The 16698-nt window shown below is 51.9% G+C and overlaps 1 protein-coding gene across 1 annotated transcript in view; it reads left to right on the top strand.

Annotated features, from left to right (window-relative positions):
• The first annotated feature begins 229 nt into the window (after window positions 1-229).
• Window positions 230-16698, top strand: part of SIRPA (signal regulatory protein alpha) — a 43253-nt gene continuing 26784 nt past the window's right edge. Inside the window, 2 exon segments of the mRNA XM_070801218.1 lie at window positions 230-357; window positions 1396-1483. Coding sequence (XP_070657319.1) covers window positions 1405-1483 — 79 coding nt within the window. The 5' untranslated portion in view covers window positions 230-357; window positions 1396-1404.

Genomic DNA, 16698 nt, shown 5'->3' with positions numbered 1-16698 from the left:
TTTCCTGGCCACAGCCCCCCTTCAGCTCCCTCTCCTCCCCGCGCCGCTTTTCCAGGCGGTACTGAAGTCCTTCCTACACACACGCTATTTTTGTACCATCACTCTCTCCTTCCTGCCCCCTTCCCCCTACCTTCACTTACTTCCTGCTTTTTCCTTCACCTCGGCCCAGATCTGAAAGGATAGGGGCCCTTCTGGCCCTCACCCACCCCGAGAGGGGCTTTGGCTCTGGGGCCCGGGGACAGGGCCGCAGAGGAGGGGCGAAAGGCAGACTTCCCCCTCCTCCACTCCCCGCGCTCCGGAGCCGCCTCCAGCCTCCCGGGGCGGGAAGCTGGGACTGGCAGCGGCCAGAGTCCGGAGGTGAGGGGAGGCCGGCCGCAACTTCCCCAGTCCACCTTAAGAGGACGATGTAGCCGGCCTGCGGCTCTGACCTTAGAAAAACAAGTTTGCGCAAAGTGGAGCGAGGGGCCCGGCCTCGGGGCAGCCCCGGCGACGCTTCCACTGTCTCGCAGCTCTCGTCCGCCGGGCGGCGCAGGTCCGAGCCCGGCCGGCTGAGGGAGGGGGCGAGGGGGAGGCGGTTCGGGGCCGGGGCCACCGCGCGGGCGTCTGAACTGGCACATTGTCGGAGCCCGGGCTCGTCCAGTCCCGAGCCGAGCGAGGCGCCGGCGGCCGGGGCCACAGCCCGGGCCCGGGCGGGGATGAAGGGGTGCCCGGGCCTTGCGCACCGCCCTCTCTCGCTCCCTCCCTCCCCGGGGCGCTCAGCTGGCGGGCGCTCGGCGGAGGTGCCCGCGGGGCCCGAGCCCCGCAGCCTCCAGCGAGGCCGGCGGGAGGAGGGGAAGGGAAGGAGGGCGGGGGACCCTGCCCAGACTGCGGGCCGGAGGAAGCGAGCCGCGGCGCCGCGAGGAGCCCGGGTGGGGCAGGTGGGCAGCGGCGGGGGCGGCCGGGCCCGCTGCCCCTCGCCCTGCCCTCGCGGTCCTCCCTCTCCCGCTCTGTCTCGATCTGCGCGCCGCCTCGCTCACTCCGCGCGCGCTCTCTCTTTCTCCTCAGCTCTCGCCTCTCTGTGTCTCTGGCTCTCTGCCTGGCTCCCTTGGGTCTGTTTCCCTCTCCTGCCGGCTCTCTCGGGCTGTCCCTGGCTTCGTTTCTCGCGCGCTTGGGGTCTCTCCCCTTCTCCGTCTCTTGATCTCTCCGGGGTGGCGGGGCTCGGGGGAGGGGTGTTCCTCCGAAAACCGCGGCGCTCACGGCGCCTCCTAAGCCGCTCCAGGCGCCCGTTCCAGGGAGGGGGGAAGCCCGGCCGGGAGGAGAGGTGGGGGGAAAGGGGGGAGCCTTAGTCATTTCCCCGCTCCAGCCCGCGCCCGCCCGAGCGCGCACTCACGGCCGCTCTCCCTCCTCGCTCCGCAGCCGCGGCCCATGGAGCCAGCCCGCCCGGCCCCCGGCCGCCTCAGGCCGCTGCTCTGCCTGCTGCTCGCCGCGTCCAGCGCCTGGACAGGTAAGCACCCGCACCGCCCACCGCTGCCGTCCCCAAATTGCCGGCCCAGGCCTCTCAGCCGGCCACTCGGAGCCACTCGGCTAATGTCTAGCAGTAATAGGGGGAGAGGTGCCTGTAACCAGGGTTACAGATGAGGAAACTGAGGCCCAGAGAGGGACAGCGACTTGCCCAAGGTCACACAGCCAAGGATGGAACCCAGTCTCTCTGGACTCTGACTGTGCGCCACTATGCCGGCCATCAGAACAGACCCAGAAGAGCTGGCTCACTGGTCCCTGCCCAATCTGATGGGGGAGGCAGGCTGTCAGTGGCTTTCAGAGCAAGGCGCCCTGGCTCCTCTGGAATCTCTCTCCCAGGTCTTATGTTTTCCATATGTTTGACTTCAGGGTCTGAGAGAAGGGGATAGGGGCAGAGATCCTTCCTGTACTGGCCAGGATGGAACAGAAACAGGCTATGACAATTGGGGAAGAGTGAGCTCTCCCTCTGGTGCGCAGAGTAAAACAGTGTTAGTATGGGGGAAAGAGAAAGGGAGGCCAGGGTAACTCTGGGGTGAGCGGCTGCGATCTGCAGATGCCGATGTGGAAACACAGCGGATTATCCCTGTGGTTGCCAAAGCCTCTGGGTGGATGGTCGTGCTCCTGGCTGCTCTGTGGCCCCCCTCCTTCCTCCCACCTTCCCCAGGTTTCCAGGCAGCTCGCTGCTGCTCAGGTGCTCAGTGGGGCTGTTACCTGTGGCTCTGAGCATGTCTTTTTGTTGGCCTACATCAAACACCTGGCTGTCTCCAGCAGGCGGGCTCTGAAGGCCACCGTGTGTTCGCCAAAGGGTGAGGTCACCATTCAGGAGCCCTGCTTCTTAAAGGGGTTTTGCAGCACCCTGAGTCTCCTGGGAGGGTGTGGAGGGCAGAGAAACTGTGTTAAAGGAGTTGTTGGGGGGAGAATGGGATTTTGTTTCTGGCTGCTTGAAGCCGTGTTGTCAGCAGAGGGGGTCTCTGCACCTCCCTCTCTTGAGGGAGGGAGGTAAAGATGAGCTCAGCACCCACCTCCCCCCTCCTTCTGCATTTGCCTAGAGACTGGTAACCATCTGATAGCGGTGAGAAAGGGAGAACTAGCAAAGAGTGGGTGGAGGGAGAGGTGGGGGTGGACAGCAGCTTCTTTCTGCCCCACTGTTTCCACTGAGCCCCCAGAACCCACGCAGGCACCCCCACACATCCCCACCCCCACCCCCAGTATTTCAATTACAGTTGGGCCCTTGCTGGGCAAGAGGAAGCCCTAATAGATTTCATGTCTCTCTGATGAGCCAGTGGTGTCTCCGATCTACTCCTTCCCGCCTGAGCTGACCATTTACACCCAGTGAAAGTCTGAGGCCCTGCCCTGCCCTCCTTCCTGGCCTGGGATGCACGAGATTCTCTCACAAGTTCCCTGAAGCAGGGAACTGGGCCCAAGTTAATTTCTAATGTCTGTTTGAGACCCTTCTCTAACCAGGACCCTGTGGTTCCATCCCTGGGAAATTCAGGGTGATGCTGATTAACAAGTGGGCAGCTGCCTTTCCCAAGGCTGCCTTGGGAGCACCAACACCCTTCTCGTGAGGAAATTCTCCCACTTTTGCTATAAAAACAATCTATAAAATGGTAAAGATTAGGCTGTAAAACTTCCGTTCCAATCCATTCAGCATCAATAGCCTGAAAAAGTGGGAGCAGCAGAGAGGCCAAGATTAACTTTGAAATAAATAAATCTTAGGAGGGAAGAATACATTTCTTGGTTGAGGGTGGTGGGGAAGGGGTGTCACTCCCAGAGCTCAAGCTTCTCAGCATCCTTCACTCGGTTCTAAGGAGTCCTGGTCACCCTTGGCCCTGGCATGGAATTCATCTGGTTTGGCTGAAGAATGGGGCTTCAGACCCTTCCCTCGGGTCTCCAGGCATGGATTTTATGACAAAGCAGAAGAGAGGCAGGGCAGAAGAGCAGGAAGGTAGAAGGAGGCAGTTGTCCAATTTTCTAAGAAAATGGATTTGTTTGAGTGAGGAACTCAAATGTCAGGCTTGGGAAGGCATCTTTGGATTGAATGACTGCTAGTGTCTCCGGCAGAACTGTCGGCCTAGGAGGTGTCACATGACTGCTATGGTTTCACATGATCACTGTTTGGAGGGGGCTGCTCATGTGAATTATCTTGGATAGGGGAGACAGGGAAGAAGTTTCTAAAGACTGCCTTCAGCACAAATGTTGCCAAAGAGAAGTTCTGAAAAGAGGCCAGTGAAGTCACCAACTTGTGTTCTTGGAGCCAGTGTTTCCTCAAACAACTTCACCAAGGGAGATTCTGAGGTGGCACGAAGGGCAAGGGGCCTGGACTGGGGGCACCTGAGAAGCTGGACTCTGCAGTGGCAGCAGCAGTGCCTGACACCAAGGCTGCAGGCTCCTCACTTGGCCCCTCCGGGTCTGAGGACCTCTGGGACCCCTGCTGGACAGACTTTAGAAAAACTCCCATTCGCTCCTTGCTCTGATTTGGAGAAGGCCAGGCCAAAGTGGGTGTTGGGCTTTGGGGGACAGCTGAGCGCTCTGGTGAACCTCTCACCCTTCGGAAGAGGGTAGCATGCTGGTGATTCCTCTGTACTTTCCTAAGTGGTGAAGTTCAACTCACTTCCTCTTTCACAAGAAGAAAAAACGGGCGGGGTGCCTTGGCCCCAAAGAGTTTGTGGAAGGTCCTTTAAGGTCTTGGTGTTCTCTGGGTACTTTCTTGCCATTAATTACTCCTTTCCCAACCCCGTGGAAACTCATGGTGTGATTCATTCCTTTACTTGCCATCATTTAGCATGTATGAAGTCCTAATGAGATCCTCGTGTTGAGAGAAGGGAGGAGAACCAGCATTCCTTGAATGTTGCCTGTATTCCTGGCTGAATCCTAAGTAGTGCCTTATCTGCCAAGTGATCTGCTATCTTATCAGTCAGCAAAGCAAAGCAAAGCGTGAGTTGGCTATTATCCCCATTTTGCAGATGAGAAAAATAGAGTCCAGACTAGGGAAGTAACTTGCCCAAGGGGTAAGTGGTAGGCAGCTTGGATTTTGAATCTTGACCTTATGGCTGGGTAGCCTTAGAGGGGAGACGTTTGATGACTCAATCAAGGGTACTTTCCAATGGTGTGAGAGGGTCCCCCTATCCAGCTCAGATAGAGGTTTGTGAAAGGGTTCCTTCTGGGGCAGAAGTTTTTAACTGAGCCACAGTTGTTTCTCTGAAAGTGCCCTGAGGATGGGAACACTGGCAGCCCCTTGGCCCTCCTAAATGACAGCTCATGGAGCAGTGTGGCTCCTGTCAGAGCCCCCGATCTGGGCTGCTGAGCTCTGGAGCCCCTAGAGCTGGAATCTTCCTCCCTGCATCTTCCTGGTGCCCTTTGCGACAGATGGAGAGGGGGTGTGTGAGAGGAAGGCAGTCTAAAACTGTTGTATGAATCCCACACGCATTCGCTCACTGCTTCCAATGGCTCCGTGCGACAGATTATTTTCTTATTTGTAGTCCTGAACTGATGGAAGGTGCCCCCCCCAACCCCGCCTCTTTTTAATGCATTCAGATTTCTGGTCTGTCAACACAATTCTGATCATGTCACTCTCCTGCTCAAAACTGTTGAGTGGGTCCAAGTTTTCTTTAAAAAAAATAAAGCAAAACCTACAACAGGGTCTGGGCTCCCTCCCTGACAGGCCCTATTTCTAAGCCACATGTTTTCCAAAGAGCTGACCTGTTGAGATGCTGCTAGATGGCCAGACTTCCGCCCTGCAGCCAGAGATTTCCTGGCAGCTCAAGTGTATCAGCACCTGAGAGGCCCTGAGATGGCCTCCACTTGTAGAAGCCCCAGCTGGACCCTTTTCACTCCAGGGTTCCCCAGACATACGAATAAGAGGCACTGGGTTTGTTTAATGGCCATTAACACAGGGCCTAACCCAGTTTGGTAAATGTGTGTCTGTGTGAGTTGCTTAGTCGTGTTCGACTCTTTGTGACCCTGTGGATAATAGCTCACCAGGCTCCTCTCTGTCCATGGTATTCTCCAGGCAAGAATACTGGAGTGGGTTGCCATTCCCTTCTCTAGGGGATCTTCTCAACTGAGGGATCAAACCCAGGACTTCCGCATTGCAGGCGTACTTTACCAAAGTTTGTTTAATGCCTTTGTACAAATCCACAGCCTCAGCTGAACTTTCTCATCTCTATGCCTTTGCTTATGCCGTTCCTGCCACCCGAGATGCCGTTTCCTATATGTCCCTATCATTACATGTCCAAACCTACTCAGCCTTGCCTTTGTGCTGCCTGTTGTTCCATGGATGGCTTCCTCCTCTGAACCCTCACCCCAGGATTTATCGGAGGCTACTTATTACTTTTCCTTTTTTTTTTTTTTTATTACATATTAGTGCATGTTTAACTCTGGTGGGCATAGTGGTTCTGCACTGTAGCCTCTCCATGCACAGGCACAGCCTAACCTACTTGGACAATTTATTGAGCCCAGTGGTTCAGTTTCCTCATCTGTAAAGTGGAGATGACATCAACAACTGTATTGCAGGGACTAAGTTAGCCCTCGTTTCATGCTTGAAGCTGTGCCTGGCATGCAGTACGTACTTAGTACCAGCTTACCACACGTTACATTCAGTCGTCATCGTTTCGTTCTGTTTGGGTTTCCTCATCTATGGGAGCGGGACTGATGTTGGTAAAGCACCCTGCAAAAGTCCTTGCGCACAGAGCAGAGGCGCTCACAAAACAAGAGCTGTCGCAAGTGAACACGAGCATCACGTTTTTTCCTGTGGCTTTTCTGCAGTCAGGGAAGACAAGTTGAGCAGAGACTGGCTGGTGTGACTGAATAGTTCCTGGGACTCAGCACCCGCCGTGGGCACAGACTGCCTCTAGGTGTCTCTGTCTCGATCCACAGGGCTGGAATTGTGGATTCCCAGACCTGGAAAGCCGGAGGAGGCCTGTGAGAGCTGCCTTCAGTCAGCACCTCTTTGTGCAACCAAGAAAACTGCAGCCCTGAGAGAGGCCAGGGCTGGCTGGACTCACCCAGCAGATCCCTGGCAAGGCTTGCGTGGCACACCAAGCCCCCCTGTCATTCAGGCCAAGGCTCTTTAAAACCAAGCTGGGTTGGACGTTTCCATCACTAAAGCTAGACATCTGAAAGGATGCCACGTTCCATGGAAAATACCAAAGTGATAATAATGGGAACCATCATTCCCGCCCTTTACTGGGCTCAGCACTTGACGCGTAAGGTCCCAGTGGTACGTACAGTTACCCTGGGTGATGTGCATGGTTGTCATCAAATCCATCTGACCAGTGAGGAAACTAGGTTCAGAGAGGCAGAGCCACTTGCTCGAGGCCACACAGTAAGTGTTAAGAGTCAAGATGACCACAGCACCTATGATACTCACTCGCTCGGCGTCCCTCCACCCTGCCCGGCAGAGCGACTGGGACACAGGGTTGCTGCTCTCCTGCCCTCTTGGCGCTCCTTGCATATTTTTGTCAGTCAGTCCATCCCTCTGGGAGGCAGAGACAGCAGCTGTTCCCAAGATGTGTTTCCATCCCATACCGAAGAAGGAAACATCTATTTTCACAGCTGAAACTGCTTTCCTGTTAACTTGGGTGTTCCTGGGACAGGTCTTTTGATGGCGCCCTCCACAAGGTGGATTTTCCCTGCCAGGCCCTAAGTCCAGGGAGATGCAAAACAGCTGAGGTGGAAGTTGGCGGTTATACAGAATTGGTTCTTTGTGTCTGGAAGATTTCCTGGCATATCCGATTGGGGGCACAGAGTGTGAGATGGCTGCAGGTTAAGCCAGGAGCTGGAGGAGATCAGGTGTGTGGCCCAGGGGGAGATCAGGAGCCAGGAGTGAGAGGCTAGCCTGCCGGCAGGAGGGCCGGAGCATGTGGGTGACGATGCCAGCCTGCGGCGTCCTTCAGAAGTGGCAGCCCAGACCAGAAGCAAGTCACGTACGGTGTGCTCGGGCACTAGCTGAGCTGGGGCTCTCTGCTGCCTCTTCCTTATCTTTTTATTTTAGAAAATTTCAGACATTTGTGAGATGAGGAATGGTGTGAGGAACCTCAGCTTCGACACTCATCTGCCAGTCATGTTTCACCTGCCCCGCGTTTTTCTGGGAAAAGCGGGAGGACGGAGGATGGGTAAAGACTGCTAGACATGAGGCATCATTTCATCCATCGATACTTGAACGTGTGCCATTGTCTAATCCTTATAATAAGCCAACATGTATGAAGTCCTCATCCTCCTTTTACAGATAAGGAAACTGAGGATCCCCAAAGCTAAGTTGGGCTCCTCCAAAGGTCACGTGGCCAGTGAGAGTTAAAAAGCTAAATCCAAGCCTCGGTTTACTCTTAATCACTTTTCTGTCCTTATTATGGTCATTTTAATTGTAAATATCCATTCAACAAATATTTTTGAGCGTCTATGCGCCAGGGGTGGCTCTAGGTGCTAGGAATACAATAGCAGACAGACAAAAACACCTGCTCTGATGGAGCTGACATTCCAGTGAGAAAGGAAAAACAGACCCAAGTAAACGGTATGTCAGGTGGAGACAAGTGCCATGAAGAGAGCTAAAGCAGGTCAAGAGAATAGAAGGTTGAGTGGGGATGGGGTGGTGGTGCTCTCCAAGGAGCAGAGGCCTGGGTAAAACCGAGGGAGCAGCCAAGGGAATATCAGGTTCAGCAGGCCACACGAAGGAGTAGCACGTGCAAAGGTCGTGAGGCTGGGATGGGTTAGCTGTGTTCCAAGAATAGCCAGTGAGGCTGGACTTAAGGGAGATAGGCAGTGTGGGAGTTAGGAGAGGTCAGGGCCAGACCAAGTAGGATCTAATTCACCGAGCACTTGACATTGAACATGTGAGGTCATGTGATAGGATGATCACTCTATACCTCATCTCATTTCATTCTCACCACTGCTCTGTGAGATGGGAACTATTATTATTTGGGCAGATGAAGAAACAGATATTCAAAGAGGTGACGTGACTTGCCTAAGGTCACACAGCTCCTAAGTACAGAGCTAGGTTTGAACTCAGGCCCCTAAACGCTGCAGCATCCCCATCACTGCTATCTTGTTTCCCTTCTCACCCCCTTCAGTCTCTACCCATAGCACCTGGAGTGAAGCAAATCCTCTTGGTCTTTCTCTGAACTTTTCAGTGATTCCCTGAATAAAATCGAACTCCCTACTATGATCCCTGAGCCATGGCATTTTCTGGGAAACATCCATCTCTCCAGCCCCAATTAGGACCACACTCATCTTCCTCCGAGGGCTTCGGCCGCAGCAGTCTTCTTTCTGGACCTCACATGCGCTGGCTGCTTTCCTACCTCGGGGCCTTTGCACTTGCTCTTCTCACCTACCAGAGCACCTTCCCTGGCCTTTGCTTCCTTCAGCTGCCATCTCACCTCCTCAGAGATGCCTTTCCCAACTGCCCCATTCTAAAACTGGTTCTGCTTGTTATTCTCTTTCGTGGTGCTAGATGTATTTTTCACTCCTAGCCATTTTTATATTTGCTTCATTATTTCACCCCTGTCTCTCCCACTAGAATATAAGCTATCTGAGAGTAGGGACCGTGTCTTATTCACTGCTAGGCCTCTGGGACCTTATACTGGGCCTGCTAAAAGTAGGCAGATTAATATATATTGTTTGAGTGAAGAAAGATCCTCAATTTGTAAAAGGGAGCTCAGAACCTTGAGGTCACACAGGCAGTAATCCTGGTCAGAAAACAGACCTGTGCCCTAACCATTACACAGTTCTGCTTCTGTAAGGGGACCACGACTACAAATCCCTGCCCGTCGTGTGAAATAGCGCAGTTGTAAGAATCCACGTGCAATGCAGAAGACCCCGGTTTGATTCCTAGGTCAGGAAGATCCCTTGGAGAAGGGAAAGGCTACCCACTCCAGTATTCTGGCCTAGAGAGTTCCATGGACTGTATAGTTCATGGGGTCACAAAGAGTCAGACATGACTGAGCATCTTTCACTTCACTTCAAGATAATCTGGAAGCACAAAGTATCAGTGCCATCTAGGATGGAGGTAAGGGGCCAGAAACCCTAGAATTGGTACCTAAATTCTCGCTGTACTGAACAGCTTGCCCCATTGTAAGCTCCATGGTGAACAAGCAGATAAACCATGAAACACGATGCAGTTCATGCTATACTCTCTTGGCCGGGATTCGGCCTGAAGGGCCTGACTCAGTGCCAGCCTCCCCTGAGGGTCTTTGATCACACCAGCCCATCTGATGCAGTGGGTAAGGATGTGAGTGGAGTCAGACTGCTCTGCAGCCTTGTGGCGTGACCAAGTGGCTGTACCTCCCCGAGCCTCAGTCTTCCCCTCTGTGAAGTGGGGTAGGACAGCCTGTGTTGCTGGGTCTCTGTGGAGGGTGGTGAGGCCTGTCATGCTCCCGGTAATACCCATGCTCAATATCTGTTAGCCGTCGTTACTATTACTGTTATCATCGTGCAGTCATCATTTTCTGGTTGGGGCTCTGGCTGCTCTTTCACTTACCAACCCGGACTTGGAACCCACCATGCTGTCCCTCTGAGCCTCAGTTTCCTCTTCTGTGAAGCAGAGGCTCAGCTTGGCTGCTCTCCTGCTGGTCACTTCCAGCTCAGATGCTCCAGCTGGGATGCCTCTCTCACCCTCCATCATGATGGTACCCCAGACCCTCTGTCTAGCAGGGGAGGCAGTGAAGAGGCATCCGCTTTGGAACACGTTCCTGAGTGAATCCAGGTGAATGTGCTGCTTCTTGGCTGTGTGCTCTGAAGGAGGTGTCTTTCCCTGCTCTGAGCCTCAGTTTCCTCATCTGTAAAATGGAAATGCTACCAGTCTTTCCTCTTGCACAGAGACCTTTGAGGGTTAAGGGAATGAAGAGCTGTGGAAAGTGCTTTTGTGAACTGCGAAAAGCACTATAAAAGGCATCAGCGAATAGTGTCAACTTGGGGAAAAATCTTGTCCGGAGACTGCTGTCGGCCGCAGAATGTGCTGAAACCTTGGCAAATGTCATTTAATAAATGCGTGTCGCTTTAAGGGAGCCTTTGTCTCAACTGGGAAAATGTGTGTGTGTCCTTGGCAGCCTGAGAATCCAGAAGCCTGACCTGGAGGGGACCCGGTCACAGAGGGAAGAGATTGCATGTGTCTGACATTTGTGTTTGAGTTCTGCTTCTGCCCCTTCCTGCCTCGTCGGGTCTTAGCTTCCTCACCTGGAGGAAGGGGCTGGTGACAACAACAGTTGCATCACTAGGTCGTGACAGTTAAATAAATGAGGGCTTCCTGTTATGTGGCCTTACCAGTGTGTTGTACCCATGAGAACGTGGCCGGGAAGCACCAGGGCTTGTCCTAGAGGAACAGCTGGGCCTGGAGGTTTGGGGTTGAAAGGACACACGAGGGTTCTCAGCCTCTCCAGGCTTCACTCCTGGGCCTCAGTTTCTCCTTCTGCAAAATGCGAAAGTAGGGGAAAGGTCCTTAGGCTGTCAAGAAAGTGCATGGTGGGTGTTACTGCCCCTGCCTGCTCTCCCAGCCTCGCCTGGCCCCACCAGCCCTGGAGAGTGCAGAGGGTGCTTACAGCACACATCGAGTGGTAGTTCTTTCCCTGCTGCTTTGAAAACAGGGCTGTGCCGAGAGCATTTCTTCATTACATCCGGGTCCCGTCTAAACCCAGCAAACACTCACCAGGGCCTCTGGCCCTCCTGGCCTCCTGCCAACAGTGTACACAGCCTGTGCACAGGTTCTGCTCCAAGTGATCTTGTGTAGACATTGAGGCAGAGCTGATTCTGCCTCAGAGAGAATCTTTAGCTTCTTAGGCTTACGGCTGCGATCGTCTGTCTTCCTCTTCATCCTTAAATATCCACTGCCGTGGTAACGCCCCGCACTGAGCACTTCCTCTGTGCCAGGCACAGCACTGAGCTCTTCACACACGTTAGCCTGTTTCATCCTAGAATAGCCCTGGTGTTATTGTTATTATTATCAGCAGCATCATCCTCATTCTATAGATGAGAAACCAGAGTTCCAAGGGGGTCAAGACACTTTCTGGGGTCTCATGCATGGCAGAATTAGAATCTAAACTAGAACATACATTTAGCAAATGCCAGTCACTGGTATAAACATGGAGGACACTGCAGGGAACAAAAGTGAGTCCCCCTCAAAGGATTGATAAGTCTAGGTGGGGGTTTAGATGCTGATGAAATTGACAAATGCTTGTACTATGTAGGGTGTTGGGTGATCTGTATTGTAGAAAAATAAAGCAGAGGAAGGGACATTGAGGGGGGTGGTGCTTTATACACAGTGCCAAGGAAGCTTCTCAGGCCTGAAGAAGGTGAGGAATCCAGCATGCAGATATCTAGAGGATGAGAGTGCCAGGCAGAGATAGTGACAAGTGCAAAGGCCCTGAGGTGAGTTGAGAATCCAGCACAGTTGCCAGCAAGGCTCCAGGAAGGATCCTGGGTCTCACTGTGAGAACAATGAAGGCTGCAGCAGGGTTTTGCACAAAGGAATGATCATGTTACCTTAGGTTTTATGGGCTCCTCTGGCTGCAGGGAGCGTACGTCACAGAGAGGTGAGGTGGAGCAGGGAGGCTGGTTTGGAAGCTGAGATAAGGATCTAGGTGAAGGATAGTGGCACAATAGAGGTGGTAAGAAGAGGTCAGATTCTGGCCAGATCTTGGAAAGTGAGCCAGCTGCTCTGCTAATAGCTGGCTGTGGGTCAGGAGAAAGATGGGAGTTGGGGAAACGTACAGATCTCAGGCCAGCTCTTCCAACCACTGAACGTCTGGCCTTGAGGAGAGAGACAGTGGCACCCCCTCGTTTACAGGTGAGAAAGTGGAAGCTTTGAGAAAAGTGACTCTGCTAAGTTACCCCGCTAGGGCTGATATATGCATCTTCTGGCCCCAGCGCCCAAGCTTCAGACTGTCTTGGAACCTTAAGAGTTTACCTGCTACGTGGAGGGGGATACCAGGGTCTGCCCTTTACCTGCATATGGACAGTGTCCAATTCTCTGAGTCGCCTGGAGTGGCGATGGAGGAGAGAGTACCCTGATCCCAGTGGGCCCCCTCCCGTATTATTCACAAGGCCATGTGTATCCTCATTTGTGCTTGTCCCAAGGCAGGTGCTAGTTTCCACAGCAGCATCTGGAGCATCTCCACCCAACAGGTACCAGTAGGCTGCTCCCAGTGATGGCCTGCTCTTTAGATGGCAACTGAAGCCCTCCTTTAGGGTGCCAGGTAGCTCAGTCCTGGGCTAACCCTTCCCCAGCGTGCTCACAGCTATTGAGTATGTCCCAAGGACTCTGCCCTGGTCCCTTATTTGTGCCAAGCCCTTTTCTCTCCTCTACACCCATGCTCACATGGTTCTTCCTTCTTGAATGCCTTTCCTTCTCCCTAGCCTTTGTCAGCTTTCAAGACCCAGCTTAGGGACCACCACCTCCAGGAAGTCTTCTCAGATCTCTTCCAACACCCTGTCCCCAAGCCTCTTCTTACTGATCACCCTGCACATGATTATTGCCTGTGTTCAAGATTCTGCCCCACAAGAGTGAGAACCCATCTGACTTGGCTCTGTGTCCTATGGCATCCAGGACACGACCAGGATGTAGAGTGAGGCTTGAAAGGGTGTAAGTGAATCAGCCTGACTCCAGAGGAAAGTCAGCGCCTAGCTGCAGCTGGGACTCCTGGATCAGAGCCCCAGGCTCCCCCTTGGGAACTGCAGAGTCTACACAGTCATCACCCGTGCATCCCCTCCTGAATGCATCCTGGGAGCCGCCTGCCCCCCCAGGGTCATGAGCCCCAGCAGGGCAATTCCAGGCTGGCCTCCTCACCACTGTGCCCTGTGGCTACTGCCTAGTAAGTAGGTGCTCAGTAAAGGTTTGAGCCTCCCGTCAAGGCAGGACCCTGTGCCAGGGGCCAGACAGGGCCTTGCCCACCAGGAGCCAGACTTGAGGGGGCATCTCCCCCGCCCTCCTTCCTCTTTCACTAGCCCATGTGTGCCAGGCACGTTCACAGCTGGGCACTCACATACACAGTGTACATGACAGTGGTCCCCACACACCGTGGCCCCTTCTCCCCAGCACTTACGTCAGCACACACACCCTCACATTCACACTCATGTACACCATTCCCATTGCATACATGCCCTCCCTGCACACATACACACACACTCATGCACACACCCCACTTCTCTCCTCCCCTGCATGCACCCACATTTGTATGTACCCACATGCTCACACCCCCTCCCAGACATCTAACTGTTCACACCTTGGGCATAGACACACACCAACAGGTTCACACCCACATTCAGATACTCTTCTGTGCACAGTTCACACCCCTGCCTGGCCCTGGTCCCTGGTCCCCTTCTGACACACTCCTGAGCTGCACCAGAGCATGTTCCTGCACAGGTGAGCATCTTGTACACAAGCTTATGTGTGTCTGCACCCCTGCACCCACCCATGCACACATGTGTGAATACTTGTGCTTGGCACACCCATGCATGCATGTGCACATTTTTCTTTCTCTCCTGTGTGCGAACTCCCATCCACCCTCCTCACTACACACTCATACACAGACATCAACTCGCAACCCAGAAGATGCCTAAGGCAGTGCCTAATGAGGTGCTGCTGTGTTGAGGGGGTGGTAAACCAGCACTCTCCACCCCCAAGGATGGCCAGTAACAATCAAAGCCAGGAAGGGGGATGCTAAACCAGGTGGGGCCAGGGTGGATGTTTTCTTGGGATACTGAGCCGCAGGTGCTGCCAGAGCTCCGCCATAGCCTCCCAGGCCCCAGGCTCCTTGGGTTTGTGGAAATCTGAGGTGTGGCCTCCAGCCTGTCCCTAAAGCCCCTGCTCTGGTGACCCACTGTCCAGGCCCGGGCTCCCATGCGAGGGGCAGTGACGCCCACCAGGAAAGGCCGGCTCTTGGGAAATGTGTTTCAGCTTTGTCTCTGCGTCCTGAGGAGGCAGGAGGAATCACACCCAGAGATCACAGTGGCCCTGTTTCCCTCCCAGCAAGTTTCAGTTCTAAGTTGATTTGTTTTTTTCTGTTAGAAAAGCATCCAAGCTTATTTCTTCACTTCTTCTTAAATTGTTTTTATCTTTTTCTTAATCTCAAAAACTACACATGAATGTTGTTTAAAAAAAAAAAATCAAAGATATTTTTCCAAGTTCAGTGGTCAGTTCTCAGTCCCCATCTTACTTCGTCTCTTACACCTTCCTTGGTCTACTCGTGGAAGACCAGGGGGGTTGGAGCAGGTTATGGGGAGGGGACAGGAGATACGGTCAAAGATGCCAGCAGGAGTCTCTTGTCTAAAGGGTTGGGGCTCTTTCCAAATGTAAGCTTTGGAGTTATTTCTTTAAAGTCTATCTTATCCGCTTGTGTGCGAGCTCCATGAGGCCAGGACAGCTGCTGCACAGCCCTGAGCTGAGGGCCCGGAGCACAGCAGATTCTCATCATTCATCACTATCCGCCCCTGTCCTGTGAGCTGCCTGCTCGGTGTCCCCGTGGACACGCAGTTCCTCTCACAACAAATACACGGGGAAGTTCCACCCACTGTGATGACTTCCTCCAATAGATAACGTACATGTTTTATTCATTACTTAGTATTTTCCCAAAAGCAACAAGTTTGTTCACTGCAAAAAAAACAAAAAAAAGAGAGGAAGACTTCAATGTATTATTTACTATGAAATAGAAAACATGCTCATCCTGGTGCCCACTCACCACTCGTCCCATTTCCCAGTTATAACTCACCTCAGTGTCATGATGGTTAGCACTCTAGGCCTTTTCCCAAGATGCTTTGATCAGTGAGTCTGCAGATATTTATTGAGCATCTACCCTATGCCAGGCCCTATATTGGGAGCTAGGGAGAAAGCACCGAACAAAATAGACAATTCTTAGGAAGGTTCATTCAAATAACAAATATTCATACCCATGTAACATACATATTACATGTATAGGTTTTTCTTATTACAGGTGGGATACTGTAAATATTCTTTTTTTAATTTTTTAATATAAATTAACTTATTTTAATTGGAATTGGAGTACAGTATTATACTTTACAATATTGTATTATATTGTAAAAACTTTACAATATTGTATTGGTTTTGCCATACATTGACATGTAAATATTCTTTAATAGCTATCCAGTTTAAAAAATTTGAAAATACCCCAAATAGAAGGAATAAAAAAGAAAAAGCCCATTAGATTCACGATCCAAAGAGAGTTGCATTTTATAGCCTTGTGTGGTACCTTGCAGTTGTTTGTTTACATATAGTTTTAGTTTATTTTACAAAGTCATGATGATACTGAAAGCAGTTTTCCTGCTTCCCTATTGTACAAGTAATGCAAACAGAAAACATAAAAGCAGAATCCCTTGGAAGTCTGCTACTCACAATTAGTCATGTTAGTCTTTAAATCAGATATACATTTTTTTCAAAATTAGAAGTTTAAGATCACATGAAAAACGTCACTTAGTAACTGACTGTGATCTTGTCATCTATTTCTGTGTCCATAATTATAATCCTTATATGTAGGTGTGGTCATCATAAGTTCATCATCTTGGGATCAACAGTCTCCTTTTCTTGGAAATTACAATATTTGCAATTTTTTATTTTTTATAAGAACACCTGAATGAATGATGCAAAATATTTGCAAATATCCTTAGTAATATGAGTATGATTTTACATTGTTTTTATTCACTCATTTTTTACCAATGTCAAAATGCAGTTATCTTTGATGGTATTCTATGAGATTATTATTTTGTTTTTATACTTTTGCTTTCTCTAAATGCTTTGCAATGGACAGGTTTTATTTGCTAACCACAATATCATTTAAAATTATGCCTTGCAAAAATGTCCAGATTACCAGTTTCACAGTTACTGTTTTGTGATGGCTGCTTGTAATTCCATCTAGAGAACAGGCCACAGTTCTCTTAACCATCCTTGTCACTGAGCACTTGAGTTTTTTCCCAACTTTCACAAGATCGTTCCATGGGGACCCCACTCCGTGTCTGGGGTAGCGTCCTTGTAGAGCAGCCCAGCAAAGGCTGGGGAACAGCCGCCACGCCTGGGCGCCTCCCGCCACACTGTTTTCCTGAAAGGATGGCCCACCTTCCAGTCCCACTAGCATCGTGGGAGGATGCCTGCCCAGCCGCCCTCCTCTCCCTGAGACGGTGCAGGCTGCTGAACCATTGCCAGGAGGGCAGGAGAGAGTGGGATATGGGTTTGTCAGTGATGCCAGCGTGATGACCCCGGGCCCA

Source organism: Bos indicus, chromosome 13 (genome assembly GCF_029378745.1).
Source record: "Bos indicus isolate NIAB-ARS_2022 breed Sahiwal x Tharparkar chromosome 13, NIAB-ARS_B.indTharparkar_mat_pri_1.0, whole genome shotgun sequence".
Taxonomy (NCBI): Eukaryota; Metazoa; Chordata; class Mammalia; order Artiodactyla; family Bovidae; genus Bos; species Bos indicus.
Note: the sequence above shows the minus strand (reverse complement) of the source record. Positions and strands in the feature narration are given on the sequence as shown.